Here is a 26,422-nt window from a genome sequence, read left to right on the forward strand (position 1 = left end):
TCATTCGATGTCATGATTCTCCCAACAGGTTGGCAGAATGACCAGCTCTGATACCACAGTAATGTTCCCCAACCGTAATGGCGGAGGAAGCAAGGGTGTACGGTAGTGTTGGAGCAGGACCGTACAGTAGTGCAGTCGTACGGTGCTGGAACAAAGGTTGTACGGTGAAGGAGACTGCGCGTATGGCTGCCAAGGAAGGGCCGTACGGTAGTGTCGAAGAGGCCGTACGGTGGTGCCAAGACCGTATGGTGGTGCCGAGCCGTACGGTAGTGTCGAAGAGGCCGTACAGTGGTGCCAAGGCAGTACGATGGTGCCAAATAGGTCGTATAGTAGTGTGGAGGCAGGCCGTACGGTGGTGAGGAGGGAGTGTAACCGTACGGTGAGGGGGTACGATAGACTTCAACTTGTGCGGGGGTTAATCTCTCGCAAGTGTATTGAGTGACGAATTCGGAATATTAGGAATCCTTATGCATGTAAATCAAATTAACAAATACTCAACAAATACTCAACTGGAGAAGTAACAATGATGAAATTCAAGATTTGCCAGATCCGAAACAAGAACACCGAACAGAATAGGGTGAGGTGTGAATCCCATCGAAACTGTAAATACCAAATAGGGAGGGAGGGTATCTAAAGATAGGTAACCTCCTATTTTGGCGGTGAAGTCTCGGGAAAGGCAAAGGCCAAAAATAGGCGGTATGTCAATAACTACTACTTCTTGGGACACGGTGACACTAGGATACGCAAACAATGTCAGCGGAAGGCTTTTAATGAGACCCACAGTCTGGACTTTATTTCCATCTAGTTACATAACACCCCTACTTAAAGGCTCATATTTAATGTTCAAAACCTCAACAATTTGCTTAGGCATGACGGTGGTGCTAGCACCAGAATCTATCATAGAATTGTGTAAAAGCTTGTCTCCTACTATGATAGAAAGGGTTTGGTTTAGGCTTACCTTCCACTTGAGATCTAGGCGGTACGACCCCATTTGTCAACACCATCGGTGAGCGTGATTGTTCTGCGGGGGGCACAAATCTTTCTTCACTAGCTTGCGAAGAACTGGCAACATTCCTGCCAGCAGGTCTCTCCACCACTAACAGAGCTTCTTTCAACTGATTCTTTTTCTCTAGGATGCTAATGAGATCCCATAAGGAGACGTTAGCTGGGGCTTTCTTTAGCTGCTCCACCACGTCCAATACAGATGGCATTGATGTTTTTGCCTCTCTCGGCTTATAGGGAATAAACTCCTTTCTTGGATATGTGGTAGCAACCGCGGGTGTTCAGGAACTTTATTTGAGATGAACCTCCCCCGCGTGCCTACATTCTCTCCCATGAAATGTCTTTTTTACTGGAGGTTGTAATCTTACTGCATTTGAGGAGCCCCCGAGCTTGATGTGGTTGCGCCATTTGTGAGCACGACGTCCTCATCCTCCATCCAAGAGAATAATGCATGGTCCAGAGCTATCTCCCTTTCCTGCTCTATTGACATACCTTGCATCTGTGCGATGAGAGCCGCATTGTCCATACCAGGGGATGCATAAACTGAATCATCCGAGGCAACACCTTGGCTTCGCTGATCTGCAATTTTTTGTTGCAAATTGCCTTTTGGGCAGTTTGTTGGAGCATGGGCATTGTTACATGGAAAACACCAAGAATTGGTGTCATCCGCTAGATTATTCTGTCCTACGGTTAACTCTTTATTGGTGCTGGGATAGATAGTTTGCAAAGGATTGGGCACTAGAACTATTTGGCCATTCTACTGACTTGAGGAAGCTCGGTTATTCGCATATTGGTTTTGCTGATATGTGGGTCTATTCCCTTGGAAATTCTGTTGGAAGGGAGGTCTAGCACGTGGGATTTGGGATCTTTTCAAATTAACGATTTCATTTGAGAAAGATCTCAACAAACTTTTCATATCATTGACTTCCGCAGCCAGAGATGAGGGGGAAGGCATACTTGCTTGGTGGGATTCGGGATACACATACATAGATTCAGATGTGCTAGGCATAGCTGGCTCAGGAACTTGATTTGATAACTCAGGAAAGACCGACATGAGTGGTCGTGGCGCAAGCTTTCTAGCATCAATTAAATTGTTTTCTGCTCAGATCGCCAAATCATACGCATCCGGGAGAGTATTTCCTTCGAGAGATTGGATCATCACGGATATACCTGAATTGAAGGCTTTCAAATAAAAAACAAACGCCATATCCGCAGGTGGACGAACGGACAATGGTATTCTTTGCCAGGTCCTCTAAAATCTCATATTGAATTCTGTCACCGCTTCTTGAGGAGCTCTTTTTATGGTAATCAATTTCTGCATTAGGGATGATCTATCAGCCTCGTCGAAAAATCTCTCAAAGAAGCGGTCACCCAGCTGGTCCCAATTGGCTATAGAGTTTGGACCAAGAGATCTGTACCAATCTAAAGCTTTCCCTTTGAATGAAGGCGCAAGCAATCTCAGAGCTACGTTTTGCTTTGTAATGTTATGGACAGTGCAAACATTGGCCACATCTTGTAGGTGTTCCCCCGGCGTCTTGAAACATTCTTCGGTGAATTTAGGGACAACTTTTAGTGGGGAGGTAGGAATTGGCCTCCATACTGCAGGTGGAACAAGAGGAATGAGAGGGCTACCGCTATTCCAAAGCACGAAGTTTCTAGGAGGAATCTGAGCCATTACTACGGGAATAGGTACCATAGGGAAAATAGGTGGATTCTGAGAAGAAGTAGCTGCGGGCGAATGGACGCTTACCAGGCGTGAGAGAAGCAAACTGAGATTTAAAGTTGTTTGGCTCCTGGTAATAGGTCTACGACTCATAAACTTGCTTAGGCTTGTTCAAAATTACGGTCCCACAGGGCGTGCCAGAAAAAGAACTGTTGACTCTTAATTTTGCATTAAACGCTAACAACCTTATGGGAAATTCAATGAAGGGGCACCTTTTGCACGCGAGACTCACTGAATGACCTCTGGGTTTGAGAAGCCGACTCTTCATACAATTGGGGGAGAAAGGGGGAAGAGGAAAACTTAAAAACAAACTACATTACTTGGGCGATACGCTAGGATATTTTTGAAAACACTAACAGCATATGAAACCCAGATAAATGCAGTTTTAAAGCTCATTCAACAATCTACATGCTCAGAACTATTTGAGAGGATAATTCAACAAAAAATCATTCAACATAATATGACATTCACCATTCATCCAACAGATAACAAGTCCTAAAACATAGTTTAATTCGTGAAGTCTCACAACATATATCACAGAAATTATCAAATTTGAAAATAGCATAGAAGTCAGTCTATTAAGCTTCAAATAAAACAATCATAAAGGCCATAGGCACAATTTGACATGTCTATCATTCACCAAATTTAATTAACATAAAGGCTTCTTCAATGAGCCAAAGTCTAAAAATCTCTCTAAAGTTCGAACCTCTTAAAAAGCAGAAAAAGAAGGCCTATATTGAGCCCCCGACTCTTAACAAACAGTACGCAACATCAACAAAATCCTAGCGTGGCACTCTGCGAGACACTACCCAGCGAAAACGACCTTCAAAGTTGTTACCTCAACTGCATCATGGCGACCCCTGCACTTTCCAAACAAGAAAATCGCGGTGCAAACCGCATTCTGGTTCACAAACTGTCATGGAAGACACGTGGCGACTCGGGGGAGACCCGAAGTCGAGCGTGAAAAGAGGACAGGAACGTGCAACGCGGGGGCACCAAATGTCGATGCCTTTACATGGGGGATGGTGGGGCCGAGAAGCACACGTCGAAGAAAAGACTTGAGCCACGCGACAGCTCTACGTTCTCTCAACATTGGGTGAGAAAAGCGAGTTGCTCAGAGCAACACCGAGACACCACTTGGCACACGCGCTGACGAACAGGAAAGCGGATCGGAAACAAAAGAAGGCGCTGCCACTACACCAAAATGCCGCCTATGACCGATCATGAAATAATATTAACAATTTCATTTGGTGGTATAAATACTAATCTTGATATGTTGCTTTACAGAGCAATTAGGTGTTTCAACTTCAACAAAGTAATGTGTACTTCTGCAGTAGGCTACACACCAGTTAGAGGATCAAAAGAACTATCAATTAGTAGTTTCCATGGTTGAGTTATTGTTGTATAGCTGGAAATTCATACCTCCGGATGACTAGCCACTTAGAGAGCACCAACCTTAAAAATGCACCTACTCAGCACTTGATTATTTCCTTTGTTTTGTATTAATCCTTTCTTGAATTCACATGCTCTGCCAAATTGGTGGCTTTGATTAGAAGACCTTGTGGAGCAAGCCTACAATCAGTATTTGTTTTTTTTTGTGTTCTTTTAGGGCCACAATTGTAAACTCAATAAGCATGATGTAAACGGTAGTTTTCTGTGATTTTATGGTTACATAATGACAAGGGTGTAGAATAAATATGCCGACACATAGGACAAAAAGAGTGATAATAGACCTGTTGAAGACAATATAGATTCACATTTTTATTTTTATGTTCCTCTGATGAAAATGTGATTAAAATTTCACCAATACAAAGAGTTATTTGCAAGCTTTCCAATGCTTCAAATGGTTTAAAAAGAAGACTGCATATCAAGTTATTGCCTTCAAAAGATTATCCCTTGAAACCTTTTAACCCAAGTAAATATTAATGTTTCTAATATAATTTCATAAGAAATCCTTTATCTCGATTGCTTCAAGTGTCCTGCTGTGATTTGCTGACAGCAGACCAATGAAATTTCATCACCTCTTAATTTATTTGGTTGCTGATTTTGCATAAATTAATATTTCAATTTTGGTCTGCTACCATTTATTACCTTTAAGCTCCTATAGGTTAATTGTTTTAACCATTCAAAATTTGAAATTTCACATGTTTGTATGCCTATGTAACACCTAGTGGAGGGTGAATTGAAAAAAGGTTAGGGGGTTGAATCTGAGAGCTTGAGGCTCCAAGCCTTAACAGACAGCAAGAAAACCAACAAGGCTCTCTTGCACCTCACACCCTGTAAGGGTGTTGTTGGCTCTTAAAGAATCAACAGTCTGTTAGTAGGGCTTGCGGGGCACTTCTTGTGCTTCTCCTCAACAATGCTCCAAGTGCTTTTTCCCACCGCGGAATCATTGCGCGTACAGCCCTTGCATATGCCTCACTCCTCTATTGGGGTTCAAATGTGTCCTTTGCTGCTCTATGTAGCATTTGCCTTGTCACTGTTGCTCTCATGTAGTGATTTCTGGCGAGTTGTAAAACTCGCCAGAAACTTGGACACCTCGTGAGCACTCACGAGCTAGCAAGCTTGACAAGTCACTCATGGTTATACTCGCTGACAAGTTTGCCATGATTTCAACCTAAAAAACCCACACATATATCCTGCAAAACCGACAATTTTTTGTGTAAAACTTGTTGCAGTTGATTAAAATCACTGTTTGCAGCAATGTTTCAACCTTTGTTTGGCATGCAATGGTGCGTTATGGCATGTGACGATGCGTTAGGGCAAAACACTAATTTATGATTGCATTGAACTGTTTGTCAAATTTACTTGTCCAGGAACATTTAGCTTGCTCCTCTACAAGATGGAGATTCGAAGTTGAACGTCGTGCATGTTTAGTCAAACTAAGGTTTTGGAACAAGCTTTAATTTTACAAATAGAGTGGCCTTTGTTGTTTTCCCTCTTTTTTGAGTGGGGAAAATTTGTTTTAGAACTGCATTGTTATAAGTTTATAACTATACAACTTTTAAAAAAATTAGGTTTAATTTTGTTAATGAATATATTTTAAATATATAGTCTAGTTTTAAATATATTTTTAGATATTTAATTGTATAATTTAATCTCTTATTTTTTAATTTTTAAAAATTAAATAATTTGAATATCTTTAAAATATGTTTTGAAATATTATTTCTTTTTGTTAAATATCAAATCAAAGAAACGAGACTCGGGACTCGGACTTGACTTGGCGAGGCCTACTCGTCTCGGGACTCGGAGTCGAAACTCGGCACAGACTCGGCTGGAGTCGGCAAAGTGAAGAACTCAAGAAATGTAGAGATTTTTAAGGATTTAAAACTTGTTTCATGCACCCTTTATTAAATACACCTTAAAGACACAATAACATCATCAAATAGAAGCTAATTTGATTACATTCACAAGTATACATCAATCACATAAGCATAAACGCAAATTGCACCTGAAGGAAATAACAAACATAGATATATAAATATTGTCAAATGTATACAATATTACAAAACTCATGGAATAAAAAAGCCATGTCATCATATGATTAAATCAAAATGTTCCATACAAATACCAAAAGTAAAAACAACTACAAGCCTATGGCTCAGAGGAGCCTACATCCCCAGGCCCCAACCCCTTACGAAGGCATCTAAGGTAGGTCTTGGATGACTCGGCAGCCATAGCCTTTCCCTGTGACACCATGCCACCCTCACCAACATCAGAAATATCTGTGTCACTGTTTGCCTCTGGCTCTGCTGTGCCTCTCTCTGCTCGTGTTCTCTGCTCCTCCTTTGCCATGGCTACAACCTCATCATTTGCATCTGCTTGGTCGACCCAATCAATGTCGTCATCACTAAAGACAGGTTCTGTCTCAGTGGCCCACTCGGCTTTAGGATCAACCTCAGCTAGAATGATAGGGGAGTTGTCAGCCGATGCATTCCTTTTCATTCTGAGGCGGAGGTTGTAGTGAGCAAAGACAAGATCGTTCATCCTCTCCATAGATAATCTATTGCACCTCTTGGAGTGTATGTGCTCAAACATACACCAATTGTGCTCACAACCAGATGCACTGCATGGTTGGCTCAAAATGCGAATGGCCAACTTCTGAAGATTTGATGTCCTTGGGCCAAAAAAGCTCCACCAATTATCTGAATTTGAAATGAGAAAAAAAATAAATCAGTGGACTCTCATTTAACAATATATAATAAAATTAAAATTATGCCTTAGAATGTATTTTAAATTTTTACCTGGCATCATAGATGTCCTACTTTCTTTGTAGATAGTACGAGAAAATTTCTGCCCTTGAGCATTGGAAAACAACCATCAGGTGCCATCCTCTCCATGACTGAGTACAACCCACTAAGATCCTCCTCATCAGCCTTGAAAGTAGGGCTGAAATGGAATGTCGGATTCAAATAATATGCTGCTGCATGGATGGGCCTGCGAAGTTGGTTATGCCATCTCCTATCAATGATTTCCCAAATGGGACGATACTTGCTCTCATCTCCTACATAGATGGATTTGATGGCCTCCTTGGCCCTATCCATGCCCTCATATATGTAGCCCATTGCGGGCTTTTCTCCTTCCGCAACTCATAGGAGAACCACCAAGGGCTTAACAAATTGCAAAATTGCAAATATTGTGTAATTTAGAAAAATGAGCAAATAAGAGAAAATGATGAATAAATTATAAAACAAAAACTTAAATTGTAGGATTTATTAAATTTTTACCTTCACAATCTCATCACAAGGATTCCAAAAGCCTTCCTCATAAAAAATGCAATCTGCCATATCTGTCCCTGTAGGGGTAGCGACATAGGAAGAGGAAGACCACTCCTCACCAACAACCATACGTCTCAAGGCCGCCTTACAGCGAAGCATGGAATGTAATGAAGTTAGTGCCAAATCTGGTGATTCCAAGACGAGCTAACTCCCTCTGCTTTGTGTATTGTCTCATAAGAGCTAACACCCATGAATGATTATATATAAATTTGCAAATATTTCTCGCCCTTTCCACACATCTCTTAACCCATGGGAGTTTTCCAATATCCTCCAACATGAGGTCAATGCAATGGGTGGCACATGGAGTCCAAACTATAGATGGGTGCCTCTCCATCAAAAGTTTACTTGCAACAACATAATTTGTTGCATTATAATTAATGAAGTTACAAAATAGTAATTAATTTGCAAACAAAATTAGTTTGTAATCAAAAGTTTACCTGCAGCAACATAATTTGCTGCATTGTTGGTGACTACCTACACCACGTTCTCCTCACCCACCTCATCACCTCCTCTATTTTCTCACACAGGAAAGTGGCATTTTTGCAATGTGCGGAGGCATCAATGGACTTGATGAAAACAATGCCCCCTAAAATAAAAAATAAAGCAAGATCAATGATCATTCAATAAACATTAAATGAAAAATAAAAAATTAATGACTAAATGAAATTAAAATTAATCAATCACCCGCGGAAGAAACAAGAAAACTAAGGAGAGGTCTATTTCTCCTATCCATCCAACCATCAGTCATGATGGTGACCTTTAGCACTCCATATCTGGCGTTAATCAGCTAATTCCCTCTTCACATCATGCACTAATTCAGTCAAAATTGGTCCCCTTAAATCAGATTTAGAAGGGGCTTTGAACCTCGCCCTGCATATGGTAAGAACATCAACCATTTCTTGCCAATAAGGAGACTTTTCACAAATAAATTAAATGAGATAAGTTATGTACTATGTACGACAAAAAATCAAACAAAGAATCAAACTATAAATATTAAAACAATCAAACATAAAATATTCACCTGGCTGCAAAAAATGGAACACTGCTGTAGACCCAAAACCTGCCAACTGCCATTTTAGCGGCATCATGGACCTCCTTGTTCCAACCCATCCCTCAAGTGACTGCTGGGACCTAGGAGTAGAGCGAGGCTCAAAGAAGGAATTCAACCTAGATTTACAAATTCTAGTTTTAATGATAACACTCCCACTACCACTGGCAGTGCAAGGAACATGAGCACTAGCACTGCCACCTGCAGAAGCAGAAGTGCTAGCAGTAGCACGGTGAGTGGGACAATATGGAGGGATGGAAGAAGGTCCTCTAACACAACCTAAAGCTGTTCCACTTCCAATGGCCGCAAAATCTTCCTTTTGCTTCTTTGCCATTTCCTTTTTGTTTTCAAGTGCTTCAACCATTACATAGCACTTGCTTGTAGCCTCAATAGTTGCTTTTAGGCATCGCTTGGCATCATGGCCACGTACACTAGCAATTTGGTATTTCAATCTATAAATGCCTCCATGGAATATTGTTTTGCAAAACATACACTTTGCCTGCTCTTTTTTTGCTCAGGAAAATCTTCATGAAATTTCCAAGTGGGGTCCTTTCTATGTGGGTGTCCTAGAAGAAGACATTGTATGATAGTTTTGTGAAAATTGAGGCAAATAAGAAAGTGAAGGTTGCTGCAATAAGACATTACAAATACAAAAAAAAATTAATATTTGAGAATTTGTACATTCATTCTCATTGTACATTTTTTTCAAAAAAATTAAATTTTTTTAAAAAGAAATGTGGGGTTCGATCAAAATTTTTAAACCCTACTTTTAAAAAAAATAAATTTACAAACCCTACATACAAAAGATCTTGGAAAAAAATGTAAAAATTTCAAATGAAATGAATAGAAAATGAAATTTTTGCTTACAAGAAACAAAAAAAACTCAAAAAATCAAACTTACCTCTTACAACAAGCTTGAAATGAGCTGCAAACTCTTCCTTTCCAATTCTTGATGCACCAAATGAAGGTACAAAGCAGCCCCAATGTGATGAATGGATGAAATCTTGAGCTTCCTCCTTGCTGGTTTTTCTTCAATGAACCCTTGTTTCTCTTCACAACTCACTTTTCTCCTCCTATTTTGCCAAATGAATGAAATGAAGTTCACTTTTAGGGGCATAGCATAATAAACCAAAAAAAACATCATAAAAAACTTTTTAAATTGTTCTTTTTTTTACTTTCATTATGCCCAACGCTGGCCGAGTCCAGCTGTCGGGACTAAAGATTTTGGGCGATTTCACCGAGTTGGCGATTTTGGCGAGTTTGACCCTCTGGACTCATTTGAGTTCGAGTCCGAGCCAGGCAAAATCGGGGAGGGCAACTCGACTTGGGAATCACCCAAACTCGACGATTTTGGGCGATTCCCGTTTCTCTGTATCAAATCGATAGTCTTATAAATTTGAAAAAATGAAAATAATTGTTATATTAATATCTTTTAAAGATTATACTTATCAACTATCATCACTAATATATATGTAAATGGTATCTAATTTTGATTTATATATGACATTATGATGGAAATTAGTCATATGTTCTACAAATTCAATAATATGTATCTTTATTAAGAATATTTTTAAAATTATATATATTTTGAAATGTTCAATAAATTTGTTGAGTTATTGCCGATTTTTTGCTGAGTTTTTTTGGCGAGTCCCAAGTTTTTTAAATTTTTGGGCTAATCGAGTCATTGCCGAGTCCGAGTTTTTCAACTATGATTTCAGTCACCTCATGTGATTTCATTTAAGTGGTGCCTAGTAACCACTTCCACTCATGGAGTATTTTGTGGATTTAAATTTAGAACTTAAAATTTTGGGGAGGAAAGCACTGAAAAGTTTGGCTGAAGATGTGAAGTGTGATATGATAAAATTGGGCGAAACTATTCCCCTAATGATTTATCAATGTTTTTAAAAGAATGTAACTGGTTTTTTGATGCTCTAATTGTAGTTCCCAACATTAAGATTTTGTGAAGAATTACAACCTAAACTTCAATCCACAACCCCTTTATGGACTGACTTACTTTTGGCCGGTCCTGATTTGGAAATTTTACTTTCAAATTTTTAATTTTGCAATTTCTCTGCAGTGCTTTAGAGAAAGCTCATTGCTAATTCTGACTCCACAATCAGTCCCATCACTTCTCAAAAGTGAAACCTTGTGAGATTAATTCCTAAGAACTAGTAGTATATCTAAATTAATCTATCTTCCACGGAGTTTCGGGGATGGGGACAGGGAAGGTAGGGGACGTCGGGATGTGTTTCCGGTACAGGGGTACTTTTGGGTCATTTTCGAGGGGACGACTGTTAAAAAAATAGGGGGGGTTTTACAAATATAGAAAAATTTCAAATATGCATATCATAACAATGGTAAAGCATTCATCATAGACATTAATACATTGCATTAGACTTGAATTGAGATTTCACAAGAGAATTGACAAACATTTTACCAAAATTCAAATGCTTTTATCAATCATTGCCAACAAACATATGTCATAAACATCCATAATAGACATAAAATGATAAATATTAAATATTAAACATCCATAACTATGAGATGACACAAACTGTAAGTAGAAAAGATAAAACATAGAAGTCCATAATCAACTGTCTATTATAATGTCAAGATAAACTAAGAAAATATATGTCTGTCCATAATCAGCACATGGTAGGTCTATGGTCTAAAATCAAGATTAGAGATAGAGTCTCTGTCTGAGTCAATATCAATATGAGGGGCTGCCTTCTTAACCAATGGAACTGTTGTCATTTTATGACACCCTTGGTCAATCACTAAGAACCGATCAGAGATACGATCCATGGACCAGCGCTGCCCCTGTTGATCAAGGAGAAAAGTAGTGAAATTATGAAGTGAGAAGTGTTGTCTTGTCTGGAGGAAGTTCCTTCCCTTTGTTGCCTTTTCTCTCTAGTTCTCTAGAACTCCGGAACCCCGAGGTTCCGAAGTTCCTTCTCTTTGCCTTCTCTTCTTTCCTTTTCCCAGAACTTCGGAACCTCCTTCCTTTCCTTAGCCCATTTTTCCAGTTTTCTGGAACTTCTTTCCCTTGCCCTTTTTCTTGTCCCAGAATTCTGGAACCTGAGGTTCTGAAGTTCCTTTGCTAAGTCTCGCCCTTCCTTGCTGTCCTTCTCTGTTCCCTGGAACTCTGGAACCCCGAGGTTCCGAAGTCCCTTCCTTGCTGCCTTTCCCTCTTCTTCGGAACTCCGGAACCCTAAGGTTCCTTCCTTGGCCTCTTTTCAGTTCCCCGGAACTATCCGGAACCTCGAGGTTCCGAAGTTCCTTCCTTGTCTTCCCCACTTTGGGAACCCGAGTTTCCGAAGTCCTCAGACTTCCTTCTGGCTTGCAACACTTCCGGATGGCGTGATCAACACTCAAAGCTTTAAATGCTCCGATGACTTTTGTGACTTGTGCACCTTCTTTTATGGAGCTACAGGGGTGCATTTAATGATTTTGGCAGGATTTCCATCAAGAGAGGTATAGGGCCATGCTTGTTGTGGTAACCTATGTCATTTTTGCATGCTCTGACTTTGGAATGTCAATAAATCCACCTTCTTGAAGTGCCTTTCTTCTTAGGATTGCATTTTTAGGGTATGGCTAGGTTGTTTGTATGTACAGAATGTCAGGTGCATGCACTTTCCTGCATTCCCTGACAGACATTTCCCTGCACACACAAGGGTCGGGGCTTCTCTTCCTTGACCAATGGTCTCTCCTCTGTGACCAATTTTCTATATAAAGGCTGTTAAACCTCATTGTAAGGGGTTCTCTCCCTACTGGCTTGAGCTATTCTATACTCTCCCACTTCTCTTGTATTTATTCTGCATTTTGCAACTGTAAGTTTGGCCATTGGCCTTTGAATGAATTGAAATTGCTATTCTTGCCTTTCTTCAACTTATGTATGCTGTGTATGTTTCCTTACCTTCATCATAGGTGTATGTTTTGTGGCTCTTCTCTCATATATGTTGTGTTAATTTATTTTCGAGTGTGACTTGTGGGAAACCTTCTCCCCTCTTGACATTCAGCGAATTCTAACCTCCATACATGCATTGGGGTCACTCATACAACTGAAGTTTGTGCATCTCCTGGGTATTTCAGTTGATTCTTTGTGTCATTTCGGGTAGGGAGAGAAACAATCTCTTCTTGGTGCATCACCTCTTTTTAGTTTAAGCATTTCTCTCTTCTCTTTTCCTCTGCAAGTTGTTAGGATAGGCTTAGGAGTAAGTTTTGAAGTGTTGAGTTGGTTCAACACCTACACCTGGATTGAGAAGGAAGCCGGCCTTCTCCGGAGATTCAACCCCGTTGCACAAGGTCCCACACTTCGGGGTTGTTTCCATGTTTCACAAGGTGCAAGCTTTTGTGATAACAGGAACCCCAAGCAATCCTGGAGGTGTCTCGTCCTCAACCTCTAATGGAGTAGATTTGATGGCTTAAGCTCCTCTTTCACCTGCTGTTCACTCCTTAACCAACCGCTTCTTCTCTTCTTGCTGCTCTTTTCCTATTTGGCAAATGTCAAAATGAGTGTCTTTTTCTTCCTTTTGTTTGTTTTATGCACTACATTAGGGTTTGCTATATTTTCATGTTTATTTGGGGTCTTGGTGGGGCTAGCCAAACCTCTATTGTAAATTAAAAATGTGTTTTTTTGTTTATTTTGGACTTAAAATTTTTTTGGGCCATAGGGGACAGCTAGTTGTCCCAGGGACAGTCGGGGGACCTCTAGGCATCCCCTTGCTGTCCTCTGCCATCCCCTATTGCCCAACACCCGTCCTTGAAATGTCCCCTGTGTTTTTGCCAAAAAGGGGACGCTTAGGAAACGACAAATTCCTGTCCCCGCGTCCCTGTTTAGTCCTTGGTACGGGTACGAGAGAAAAAAGGTAGGGGACGTGTCCCCATGGAACATATAAATTAATAATATTGCCCTCAAATGACCTACTTAAACCTAACCAAGATTATTAAGACAAGATCCACAACTATCTTTATTAGCACACCATAACATTCACCACATAAGAATTGGTGATAATGCAGAATATGGAATTTGTTGTTACGAAAGAATGGTGGTAGAGGTTATAGGGCTTTCCATGATTGGTGCAAAAATTTTCAAGGATAGGCATATGGGAGAAGAAGCCATGTTTGTTTTCCTGAAGTCAAATGAGTAACCAATAAAAATACACTTTGGTAATGCTAGGTGTTCTCTTGAATCTCTGTTGGATGAGATTGCCCTTTGTATAATGAGCTCCGTGACTTTGGAAGGGTATTTTAAGTCCTTTTTTTCACCAATATCATATCTTTTTGTTGAACCATTTGTAGTGGAAGAGTTTTTGTGTCTTCTCCTTTTTATTTGCTTTTGTCTTTGGAGACATTCATTAAAGATTGTAAGAAAGCATCCAATATGGCTCTCTTGCATTAGGGGTTAATCATATTAATTGTCAACTATGTGAGGCAATTGAATCCAAATGTTTCTCATGTTGTCAACAAAAAAGATGAAACCAAGGTCAATGTTTAGTCCTTATGATGAGGTTGGTAAACTCATGGATAAACAGAGATATTCCACACGTACCAACAATTCATGTAACAAAACATTAATATATATCAAAGCATAAACAACAATGACATAACAGCTATGACAGAATAATGATATCTTTATTGAATTCTCGAATATGCTAGTACAATACCAATCTTGTCAAGGTTCCATCCATACCATATATAGACTCGACGGTTGGCCAAGTTGCCGACCGTCATTAACTACCAACTACCCCACGGGAACCTCTGGACGACGCAAACATAACAAAACATAAACACCCAACCCAACTATAAACTAACATGTGTTATTGACCCCTAACAGTCAATAAAATGGTGGACCTTTTGGACTCTAGTTCTGAGGACTCAGACGATAAGGAGGAAAACAGTTGAGAAGGGAGTAGAACTGATACTAGGTTAGAGTTTGAGTCAGTGATTTGTAGGGAGTGACTTTGATGAAAACTAGGTCTAGTGGTGCTGATGGAAGTAGGGACGAAAAAAGGAATGGGGCGAACCCCCTAGGCAGACTCAATTGTCTAAGAAGGGGGAGATTGCCAAGAAGAGTGTGGGAAGGGCCCATGAATTTTAGAAGAATAGTAAGCCCCCTCAAGTCCAAGACAAGGGGAAAGGTCAAGCTTTTTTTTTGTCTAGTTACCCGAGGACGCGTCCCTAGTTTTTTTTTTCAAGCGTCCCTGTCTCGAGGATGTCCAGGGGATAGGGGATTCCTAGGGGACATCCCCATGTATTCTGCATATTGATAGTGAATTTTGACAATGAATTCTATAAGCAATTTGAATTTGACTCTCCATTTAACACAAATTTGGCATAAGAAGTCGACTAGTTCTTATATGTTATTTTCTATAATGGATATGTGCATGCTTTATCCATGTTTTCATATGAAGATTTTAAATTTCCCTATATATTTTAATTTTCCGTTTTTTTATATAGCCATCTCCTAGCCATCCCCAAAATTGGCAAACAAAATCACCGTCCTGGGAACACGTACCCTCGTCCTCTGCCATCCCCGTCCCGGAAACTCGGGGTAACATAGTTTTTTGTACTTGAATTTGCCATAGGGGAACCCTTCCTTGGAATCTAGAATCCCTGCCTCTTGATCCCAAGGATTTTATACTTCCTTGACCTAACCCCACTTCCTTGGAGGACTTGTTTGATGATCTGAATATGGTTGGCTGAAATTGGATGACTCTCAGTCAGACATTCAAGGTACGACACCATCTCATTAAGTGGTTTTACACAGAGATCAGTAGGCTAAATATCAAGATGGAGATCATGGCCAAGAAGTAGAGAGGGGAGACCTAGGATTCTGTTGTGGAGGACATGAGGATATTCCAAATTGGGAGGCTATAGCCCAAGTGAATAAGTTGATGGAGGATCTATTCAGAAGGAATGGGTTGCTGTCTTGTAGGAGGAGGTAATGAAAGGCTAGGAGATTTAGGATACTAGAGTGATGGTTCTCAAGTGAGACATGGCAAAGATAAAGGAAAACATAAAAAGTGTTGTCAAGAGAAGTGATATGGAGATTAAAGGCCTCAGAGATAAGGTGAAAAGGATGAGTGTCGGTTTTGGTCTTATGATGATTGCCAAAAGGGATGTTGGTCCTAGTACAAGAACTAGTAATACCAAAAAGATAAACAACGAGGGTGACAAGTAACAGTCTTTGGACTTCCATAAATTTCAAGAAAGCTTCTTCCAGGCTGAACTGGTAGTTTCTGATGCCTTATACCCTTAAAGAGAATTTATGCTGTGCTATGTTGGCTTTTCATTCTGTTTTTTTTTTTTTGTGTTTGCTATGTTTTTTCTGATGTTTTATATGCTGTAAATTGTTTTGAGATCCCTTAAAAACTTGTTAAACCCTTTAATCAAAAGAATTCACCACACAAGCATCCCCAATGTCATTGTATGTCATTCAACAATAACATTGATGGAGAGAGAAACATGACATATGAATTGTAGGAGGATACCATTTATCACTTTGGCTCTATAGCACGAATTTTGAATGAATAGATGAGACACAATGACATCTATTTATGCTATGGGAATCCTTCCATAGGTTAATTATATCTCTTGCTGAATGCATCAATCACACACAGTGGACCAGGTTCAATGTATGTTCACCATAAGGTAAGATCTATATTTATAGATTGACAAGTACATGGAGAATATACCTAAAGTGAGTGCAATATTACAATATCTCCTAAAAGCAATTACAATTGATGATCTAGGAGGCTGACAGGCCAGGATTACAAGAATGCAGTATTATGTTCTGTTATGGTTTGCCTATCTTGATCTGAATCTTCTACTAATTTATCATATTTTTCATATGGTAGCAACGAGCATATTATTGGGGTTGACAACTGTCTTATAAACCTGAAGTTGGAGGTTCTCTTGTTTGTAGTTGCCCGGAGGTTCCTCTTAAGGATGAAAAAAAAACCTGAAAATTTATCAATGGTCAGGTTGACCATTGATAAATGGATTCTATTGCTTTTTTCCATTGCCATAGATACCTGTGTTAGTGTTTCAATTGGAAATTTTTTATCAGCCAGCTGTAGGTCGTAGGGTTTCCAATGGCTACAATAAATGCTGTTTCTAAGAGATTTTTTCTTATATTTTCCATGTCTAAGATTTTATCTAATGCTAATGAGAATCTTCTCAATGATCTTTATCTTGGTGGGTATTTTTTGGAGCTTTTATGATTACTTGATCGAGCTACAGCTCAAGGCTTTGTGCTCACTCTAAATCTTTGTTCTTAAGCTCCAAATCTCATATTGAAGTAGTGGTTAGAGGAGTTATATTCCTTTGTTTTGGAACCCCATTGTGATGATCTGTGAAATTTACCTGCTGTCAAACAGTTTCTTAAGAAGTTTGAAGTGAATGAGCTGTCATGTATTAAAGAAATGTTTTTTACGGAATATTCTTTTAAGTGTGGGGTGGATGTTATGATTATTAGAGAATCCTAACTGTGCACAAAAGTAAATCTTCTCTAGCAAAGCAGATTGTCTTTACAGCAGAAAATTTAATCCTCCCTTATATATAGAAGCTTAATCAGATTGACAACACAGTATTTCCAACTTCAGGATATTGTGAGTTGCAGATGTCCCTCCACTATTTCAAGTCAATACTAATGCGATTTTTTTGATAATAAAGACCGCCAATTGGAGATACAACACTTGCACATTATAACTAGCATAGCTTTGAGATTCTTGTGTTTCCTAAGGCTTTAGGCATGCTGTCTTTCTACTGCAAATGAAAGACAAGATATAGCTTTTTTTTAACTTCTGTTTTTGAATTAGTCTTTGCTTTCATTTCTTCAATCTATTTTGATTTTTGTCTACTTGTATTGGAAATCCATTGGGTGCTCCCATGATTCCCTTTGCTGCCAGACCTTTGTACAGTCTTAATAACCACTTTTGGTCATGCATCAACATTTATGATAAATAGATATGATTTTCAATGAATAAAAATAATGGTCCTTACTATGAGAGATCGGTTCATTGGCTAGTAAGTACATATCATGCTTGATGGACATACATGAGATATCATAACATTGGAGGCATATCATCTTTACCTGCCTTAGTATGATAAACATCAGCCAACTGAAGATTCTGAGGAAGATGATGTAATAGGATTGGTGAAATATAATTTTAAGCGATGGCTCCAAAAGAGGGATACAGTTTATTTTTGCTGTTCAAAGGTTTTACAGCTGAAGTCTACAAGTGCATATGTGACCAATTGCTTGTTAAAAGCCACACACCTATTTCTGGTCTTGACCATCTTCTATATATTTATAGAATCTTGCCTTACTAAGGGACCTACTTTCATGGGAGAATTCAAGAGATGGGATCATATGAAACTCATAACTCCACTTCTCCAACTAATCAAGGATTCCTGTAGAAGATCTCACTGGGAATTTAAATAAAAACAATGGGACCATGTAAATTTTAAGTTTTGAATTACAAAACCTCTAGATAAGTTTTTGATAGCATCTTCTCAGTGCTAATGACATTGTTTTTGGGGCATGATTCAAAACTGTGAGTAAAATTGTGTATCACTAAAAGACCTCCTAATATAGGGAAGAAAAGTTAATATGTCTTCCTTAGCAACAACAATCAGGCAATTGTTGTGTTTACTGAATACCTCTGTTTGAGCAACAATGTCACCAGTGAAGTCATCCTAAAAATATATCAATGTCCCCCAGAAAAAGGCCTGACAGAACCTTGACTTTCTACTGCACATAATTCTATATTTGTTTCTAAGATTTTATACTTTATTCTATGGAGTTTATTGGTGATGGACACTAGCTATTTGAGTCAGGGGTCTTTATAATTGAACGGTCTTCACTTTTGGAAAAATGGTTTGGCAGTTTTGTTTACAACTGTATATTACATGAAATGACATAGATGCCCTCATTTCTTTTATTCAATGCAATCCACCACACAGTTCTCACCTACATTTGAAAATGTTAATGGCTGTAGAATATTAAATTATCTAGGTCAAATTGTTTGAAAAAGAAAAGTAAATTTCCTTTGCTCTTTCTTGAAATTTAATGTCTCAGAAAGCATGTTGCAATGTTACTCAACTGGGAAAACAAATTTTATTGTCTGTTTCCTTGATCTGTCTATCAAGTTTGATCTTTCATTGTTGGTTGCAGACGTAGATATGCTGCTATGCAGGGAATGCCAACTTCAAATGATGTGGAAGTATTGCAAATACCAGTAGGAGGAAGTACACATAATATAAAGCATGAAACAGCATCTTTGGGTTTCCTTTCTCACGCCTTAACTAGTGAGCAGTCAATTCAGCAATCAACATTTTTGTCTCCATCCCTTACATCAATGTCTTCTTTTAGTACGCAGCCAGTAGGTGCTATGGATTCAGTGTCTTCTGTTGTCAGCATGCTGAAGGGGACATTGGAGCGTAAGAAATTGGGAGCTAACCAATTTAATAAGGGAATCCCAATAGATAATGCTTTTGGCCCTTATGTTCACGACGAGAATATTTACTGTATGAGCCAAAATCATAATTCATTTCTTCAAGTTCCTGAGCCTGAAGAAAGGGTGCAAACAGCCAAGCTTATCCAAGTGAAAGAGAATGAGCAAGCACAACAAGGTACTTGTTTAAATCAAGATGGGGAAACAGAAACATTGGATGTAGCTCCAAATCAGTTGCAAACAAGTGCAATGTCACAAGAACCATCACAAAGTGAATCCTCTGCTGCTGCTCCTGTGCTTTCTGCTGGTGTGACAACATGTGAAGATCCAGTCAACTCAGGGCGAACTGTGTCAAGGTGTGAAAGCTCTAGAAAACGAGGAGCGGATGGAGATGTAGATAACAATGTAAAAGAAAAAGGTATGCCAATTGATTAGCTTGCTTATATCAACTAGAATGGCTGATTCCAATAGAAAATATTATCTCCACTTTAGACTTCTGTTTTGGCCTTCTTAATTGTGCATTATATTCTTTCTATTAACATCCTGCATAAGTTGATGACAAAAATTAACAGATTTAACTTGCTTGCAGGCTAAATATTTAAAACTTACAAACATTAACACATTAGCCTCCTAATATTAAGCAGGGTAAATTGGATCACATCAATAATTTGTATTTCTTTGTACCCTTTTTTATTATATTTTATTTCAATTCTGAAGTTTCAATACAACAACAGGTTTTTGTAAATGCATATCATCTAACCCTATTCATTTGGTTGTACTGATCCGTTGACTGATTAAGAGCTGATCAAAATTATAAATGTTTTTAATCCAAAGATTGTAAAACTTCTCAAAATGCTTCACTCACAGAGAAAAATGTGAAAAATGTAGCAAGCCAGCCTTGATATCTATGGCGTGAGTGAATGGTGATAAAGAGGAAGATATGAAGGCAAACACAATATCTAGATGCTGAAACACAATGATTGAGGATGCAGAAATATGTCGACTTCTACCATAACAATAGCAGTTTCATATTCAAGAATCTGCATTCAATCTTGATCAAACAAACAATTTATAAGTTATAACACATACTAGTGTGAGTTTTCTCTCTTCAGCACAAAAAGAGGAAAAATGCAAAAAGACTAGTAGCATAAATGGGTTTAGATTTGTGGCATATATAGACTGCACATGTAAGATACAAGGCCATAGACAAAAAAATTGTTGGAAGAGAGTGGCAAGATTTCTTGGCTAGATTAATTATCTTCTCGAATTGCTTGGAAACCACATTAGAATTTTGAATTTTCAATCCTATTTATATTTACATCAGTTTTACTTCTTTGATAGATTACCTTTTTCTTTTCAAGATTCTCTCTTTTTCTCTTTCTCATCATCATTTCACATAGGTCTATTTTTTGCTAATTAGATAGCGGTTTTTTTCTTGTTTTGAAATCCATTCAATCAAAGGATTTGAACTTATTAGAGCTTATGTTTGGCATTATAAACTATTTTTCTTAAAATGCAAATCAATATAATTAGAATTATAGCAGATTCATGAGATGAAAGTGTTTTGGGTCCTGTCATATATCAGTGGACTTTAATGTTTTGCATCCAAGTTGACAGGCTCCGAGCAACTCAAGAAATGTAATCCAAGCCATATTCATAGCATATTTAGTAATTGGCTGATACTTCATATTATAGGGTTGTAGGAGAACACTTAGGATATTAGGCAGATGTCACAGCGTCATCTTACTTGTAACTTGTAAGTGCACTCAATGGCAAGATACAAAGCCAGTGACTAAAGCAGCTGCTCATACTGATTATAAGTCAGTAAATGAAACACATTAGTTCTGTAATGAGTAGAAACCAACCTCTAATCACACAAGATGGAAGGTTTCCCCTTGATGTTAATTGCTTGTAGGTGTCATTACTTTGGGTTTCTCACCATTTCCATCTTCACTAGTCAGCCAAGCAATTTAGAAAATAAAATAGTTTAGTAAAACTATAAATGCAATGTATTTCTTTGACGAATTTTCCCATTTCGTAAAAATTCTCTTGATTCAGCGACCTTTCTAAGGGTACAGTTAGCAACCCAATTTGCTGAGAATAATTGATTTGTAATAGTTTCAAGGGTTTCATTTGCCTGCTTACAATGGTTCTTTCTGGGTCTTATTTGAATCATGGATTACACCCTATAAGCTGCATCTTACTCCAATCATGGGCTCCACTCAGCATAGGTCTTTCTCCAGTCACGGGCAACCCCAATAGTAAATCTAGTAATGGGGTAATTCCGTTACCTCTTTGAAGGAATTTGAGACATGGAAATATTTCATTCAAGCAAACTCAATAAGTTAAAATCTCTTAAGTTTATAGTAAGTGTAACTTGGGAGTCGAATAAATGTTCAGCATTTACCTTACCTTTGTTGAAGTTGCTGGATGATCAGATTTACCTTAAGTGAAATTTTGACTGTTGCACTTGGTCAACTGAAATTGCAACGACTCATTGCCCAATCAACTTTCCAATTTTTTGGTAAAACTTGCATCAGCAGTTTTTTTTTTTAGGTGAATTGCTACCTCAGGGGGCAGCTCCCTATATTAAGATAGATAAAAGTAAATGATTGCATATAAGATCTATAGTTGGTGAAAGAGAAAGATTAATCCTTCACTCAGCTGAAAGATCCTGTCCAGTTGCTCAGTATTAAACAGGGTTTCATTCTCAGCCAGTAAGTTTTATAAAGGCTTCCATGTCTGGCTGCAAAATCTCTTTCTTAAAAAGGGTCCATGCTTTGCCCATTTTGACCTTCTTTCCTTCCTCATTCAGATTGAAAATGGCAGCTAATTCTCCAGTATGGGGCTCTGCATCAGCAGTTGTCTGCAATAGGATTGGAAGATCTAATTGAATTAAAAAGGTCAACTCCAACTTTTCTGTCTTTCCCTCAGTCAACAGGACAAACACAACAGTCAGAGTCAGGACTGGTCAGAAAAATGCATTTTGGCAGAAAGTTGAATTCCTGGGTTAACTGTGAGGAAGCACTGCATTAGATCTTGTTTTCTGGTCAAATCCGTTCCTGACCTTTTTTGTTGAGTTTTGTGAATCAAGTTTAGAAGTTCAAGTCATAGGTCTAAATGGAGCTTAATAACCCTCTTAATGGTAATTAATGTATGTTCAAAATGGGTTGTCATCAAGTATAATAAGTTATTTCTACAGAATTTTATGTCTTGGTTGGCTAGATGCAAGAAAACTGGGTGTTTGACTTGACTTGGTTTAATTACAATTTTGACTAGATGATTCCATCTGTTTGAAATGATGATGTATAGAAGATAAATTACAGCTTGAAATAAGTAAATAACATCATGAATGATGCAAATGATGTCATCCTTTCATTTGACTCCTGCATTAGATCTTGTTTCTAATTTTTGTCTTCCATTTTGAAATTGTAAAGGGAAATGTTTTGGCTCAGTGAAGGTATACTATGGGCTGTGACAACACAGCCACTTAAAAAGACTTATCACCCTTGGTCTAAGTTGCCGGTTTTGGTATGGGATCGGGTGCAGGTATTGAGTTTTGATATGCCAATACAACAATTTATTTTCTTGGGCAGTACATTTGGGTATGGCATATACAAAAATGGGTGAGAAAGGGTGTGTTGGAGAGAAATGAAGTTGGGAAGGGGCAAAATTTAGGTTTATGTAATGTTTTAAGGTTTATTTTTCTAATTTCTTTCATTTAAAAAAGTGTATTTTTGCTTTCTTTTTGGCACTTGTGGAGGCATTTGGGAGCGCCTAGGAGTGGATGTCATGCACCCACTGGGAACCCAAGGCTGTCAGGAAGCTCCCTAGGCACTCTTGTCACCGCTCTGGCTCCTACCCATTTCGGAGCTGGAATGGGGTCCACATGATGAGAACCCCATAATGTAGCCCTTGGTGAGTTCAAATTCTGTAGAAAATGCAAATTTCCCCCAATTGTCTTATTCCATTGGCGTATCAAACCATTAATTAGGCATTCCTTGTTTTCTTATTCTGATTTTGTTGATCTTTCTTCTAAGATTATTATGGGGATGTAGTTTTGTTGTTATCATTGTTCTACATCTACACATGATAGGAGAAGGTTTATCAGATCATGATATTTTCTTGAGAAGACTTGTATAATATTGGGCATTTTTTGAGATGTGTTAGTAGTTCTAGTTTGTTTGCTATTTCATTGATTTTCTTTAGTGCTATGGAGGATTCACAATGTCTAAGTGATAGATTTTTTGTTTTCCCATTGAATACTGAGTTGTGCGGTTTAACTCTTAGGGATTGCCTCACATTTTGAATGATTAAAGTGTTCGATACTAATTGTGGGAAAAATATGTATTTTCTTGTGCTCCTTTATTTATTCTTAATCCTCTTAGTTCCTCTTATGTTTCTTGTAATATGAGATGGGGCATCTGTGTTTTTAATTTGAAATTGTGTAAATCTAGCATTATTAGTATGTGGGGTTCATATACATACACTAAGTTATAGGAATTATTCATGTATTCAATTGCACACTATTTATTTTTAACGGTAATTTACCCCTTTTTATCCATGGTATGGTAGGGTTATACCTCCGCCTTAGATGCCTATACCTAATTCTTCATATTAGTTGAAACTTGAAAATAAATCTTCTCAAGTTTCTTGTAAATTTGGGATCTTTTTGACTTAATGATATCTTTGATAATGCCTAATTTGTCAAATATTTCAATGTTGAGTATTGGTTCCCCAATTGTGTTATTATTGCAAAGGGTGTTATCATCTGATTTATATCCAACTCTAAAGTTTCTTTTTCTAGGTTTTAATAACATCTCAAGATTCTTGTTTGTTGTACTTTTATTTGTAAATATTTTGACAATGATTGCATTTCCTAGTAAATCTTTGTATTTTAAAATGTGATGCTATATGCTGCGACGCCATCCTTTCTTTGTGAGATTAATCTTATTATCATTTTCTATTGTGAGAACATTATTATTGTCTCTACCATGGATAATGATGTTTTTCTAGACCCATTTGTATTTTTAAATTGCACCAAATCTACTTGCATTACATTCAAGTCTAGTTGGTTGCCATACTGTTCAGTTTTGGTTTTGGTTTTGGACAGTGCTGAGACTAGGGCTTGACAAAAAATCAGCAAACTGACTTTTAAATCGAACTTGGAGTAGGTGCGAAAGTTCAGGAAATTTAAATCATCATTGAAAAGTAGCAAATTTAAAGGAAAATATCATAGTAGCATTACTTGGAATTCAATTGACTCAGCAAACCAAAAGTATAGTTGGAATTCAATTAGTAAGGAAAAAAATGGTGTCTTTCCATCAATGCAACAGAGTTCTTATTTACTTTTGTTTTTTAAAACTAGACTAGAGGTTGAGGCAACAAGGAACCTAAATGAAATAATAAAAACCAAAATCATACATATATATTATAAATATAATAATATTTTTGAAGCTATGTCCTGTAACCTTAGATGTATAAATAATTGAATACATGTATATTTTTATAATTCCAAATCTATCCATTCCCGTGTTAGGGGATTTTGAAAAATATCCATATTGTATTCATTCCCACGCAACTCTGGTGAAAATAGTTTGAAACAAAATGAGCAAATGAAAATAAGCTCAAAATGGGTGAGTATTTAAAGAGTTATCTTCTTTTTAGGGTTGAGAATGATGTATTTTTTTCAAAAGTTTTTTAAATTGATAGGCCACTCTGCTCTCTCACTGAGTCTACATTTTAGAGTTGCAAGTTTGTGTAGCCTCATGACTCTCAAGCTTGGCCTCATAAGGCCTACAAGTCTAATCCATAGACTGAACAAAGGCACCTTGAACTTGGACTTGCGACTTTAAGCGAGCCCTCAACATGAACACTATGATTTTGGATGTGTAGGTATCCCATTTTTTGAGTTGTGGTTAAATTTGTAAATTCCGTCTCACGTTTAATCCACTTTGTGGGTGTTTTTTTTTTTGAGCAAATTCATTGGATATGAAGTCAAGTATGTGAGCCACTTTTTTGCCAAGTTTTTCCCAAAATTGGAAAAGTTTCATGGGATTGGCTCTTCTCAAAAGTTTTCTTCTAATTCATTCATGGTTTTTTTGTTTGAATCTTCTTGGTTTTTCATACCATGTTATTTTGGATTCTTATTTATGGCCACTTTGTTATTTCTTATTACATGTCTTCTTCCAACACTTGCCAACACCTGTATTTCAGTTTTCAGTTCGCTAGTTTGTCTTTCTTGCATTGGCCATTTGTAGGAAGGTTTTCCGTTTCTTCTTTCAGACAAGGGTTGTTTTCACAGAAAAGTTGTTTATCATCTTGTTGTGCTCAACATTTAAGGGCCAGTAATTCTTTTGGATTTATTGTCTCTCTGATATGTTGGTTGAGGCCTTTAATATAATGTAAGGATGATTTGTTGAAATGGTTAGCTAGTTCGGATCATATTTTAATGTTGCCTTGTGGCAATTAAAATATTATCTTATTGTAATAAGGTTAAGCGATTTATGTTTAATAGGGCTGGGCCCAAATGTAACGTGTGGTTAAGCAATTCATGTCTAATAGGGCTGGGCCCAAAAGGAAACGTGTCACAACTTGCAAGCTATGTAGGCCCCAAATTGGGTGCCAAAAAGTGCAAATTAAAATATGTAAAATAAAGGAAATCTGGTTAAAGCCAACTTGGGAAAACTTGAACATGAATCTTGTATATAAACAAGATTCATTCTACACAACAAACATCTTTATCAAGTGCCGTTAGTCTTATGCAAATTCAGTCAGCGAACTTGGAGGTAGAGAGTGATCCATATCTTCATGTTGCTGCAAGTCTATCTGATCCTTGAGCGAATCCATTGGACAACTTGCTGGGCAAGGTGGTGCTCTATACTTCAATGATCTCCTTCTTCAAGTGGTGTCGATATTCTGCTCTCTCTGAAGACATACTACAACTGCACATACTAGATTCACTCTGCCCTAGATTGACACTCAATCAGATAAGTAATCTGATTCATGTAATTTGCTTATGGATAAAGGAACTGATCTGAATCTTTGATGCTGGGTTTTTCCTCCAAGAGGAGGTTTTCCCAGGGTACTTGTGTCTTGTGTTGTGTGCTCTTATTATTATTTCTGCTTATTCTCAGTCTGTTTATAATTTAAGTAACTAGATTAACATCTGATTGCCTAAAATCAACATGATGGTGTGGCCGAGTTTAACGAAAATTCACTTGGCTCATTGAGAATACATGGACACAATATGAAAATGGAAATTCACATTCAGAAACACTTCTAGTTGATTTTGTAGAAATGTACCCATGTAAATAGATAATAGAAGACAGACTAATATTTTGATTATAGATCAGAATTATATTACATCCAATGTTTGGTAGAATATTTTGACAAACTACACTTCTACTTT

General features: G+C 37.9%; 1 protein-coding gene across 2 annotated transcripts in view; it reads left to right on the forward strand.

Annotated features, from left to right (window-relative positions):
* LOC131060942 (protein CYCLOPS) overlaps positions 1-26,422 on the forward strand; it is a 198,685-nt gene that overhangs the window by 77,217 nt on the left and 95,046 nt on the right. For both annotated transcript variants that reach the window (XM_057994404.2, XM_057994403.2), the window contains exon 6: positions 18,732-19,429. In XM_057994404.2, coding sequence (XP_057850387.2) covers positions 18,732-19,429 — 698 coding nt within the window. The remainder of the gene's footprint in view (positions 1-18,731; positions 19,430-26,422) is intronic.

The sequence above is a fragment of the Cryptomeria japonica genome, chromosome 5, assembly GCF_030272615.1.
Source record: "Cryptomeria japonica chromosome 5, Sugi_1.0, whole genome shotgun sequence".
Classification (NCBI taxonomy): domain Eukaryota; kingdom Viridiplantae; phylum Streptophyta; class Pinopsida; order Cupressales; family Cupressaceae; genus Cryptomeria; species Cryptomeria japonica.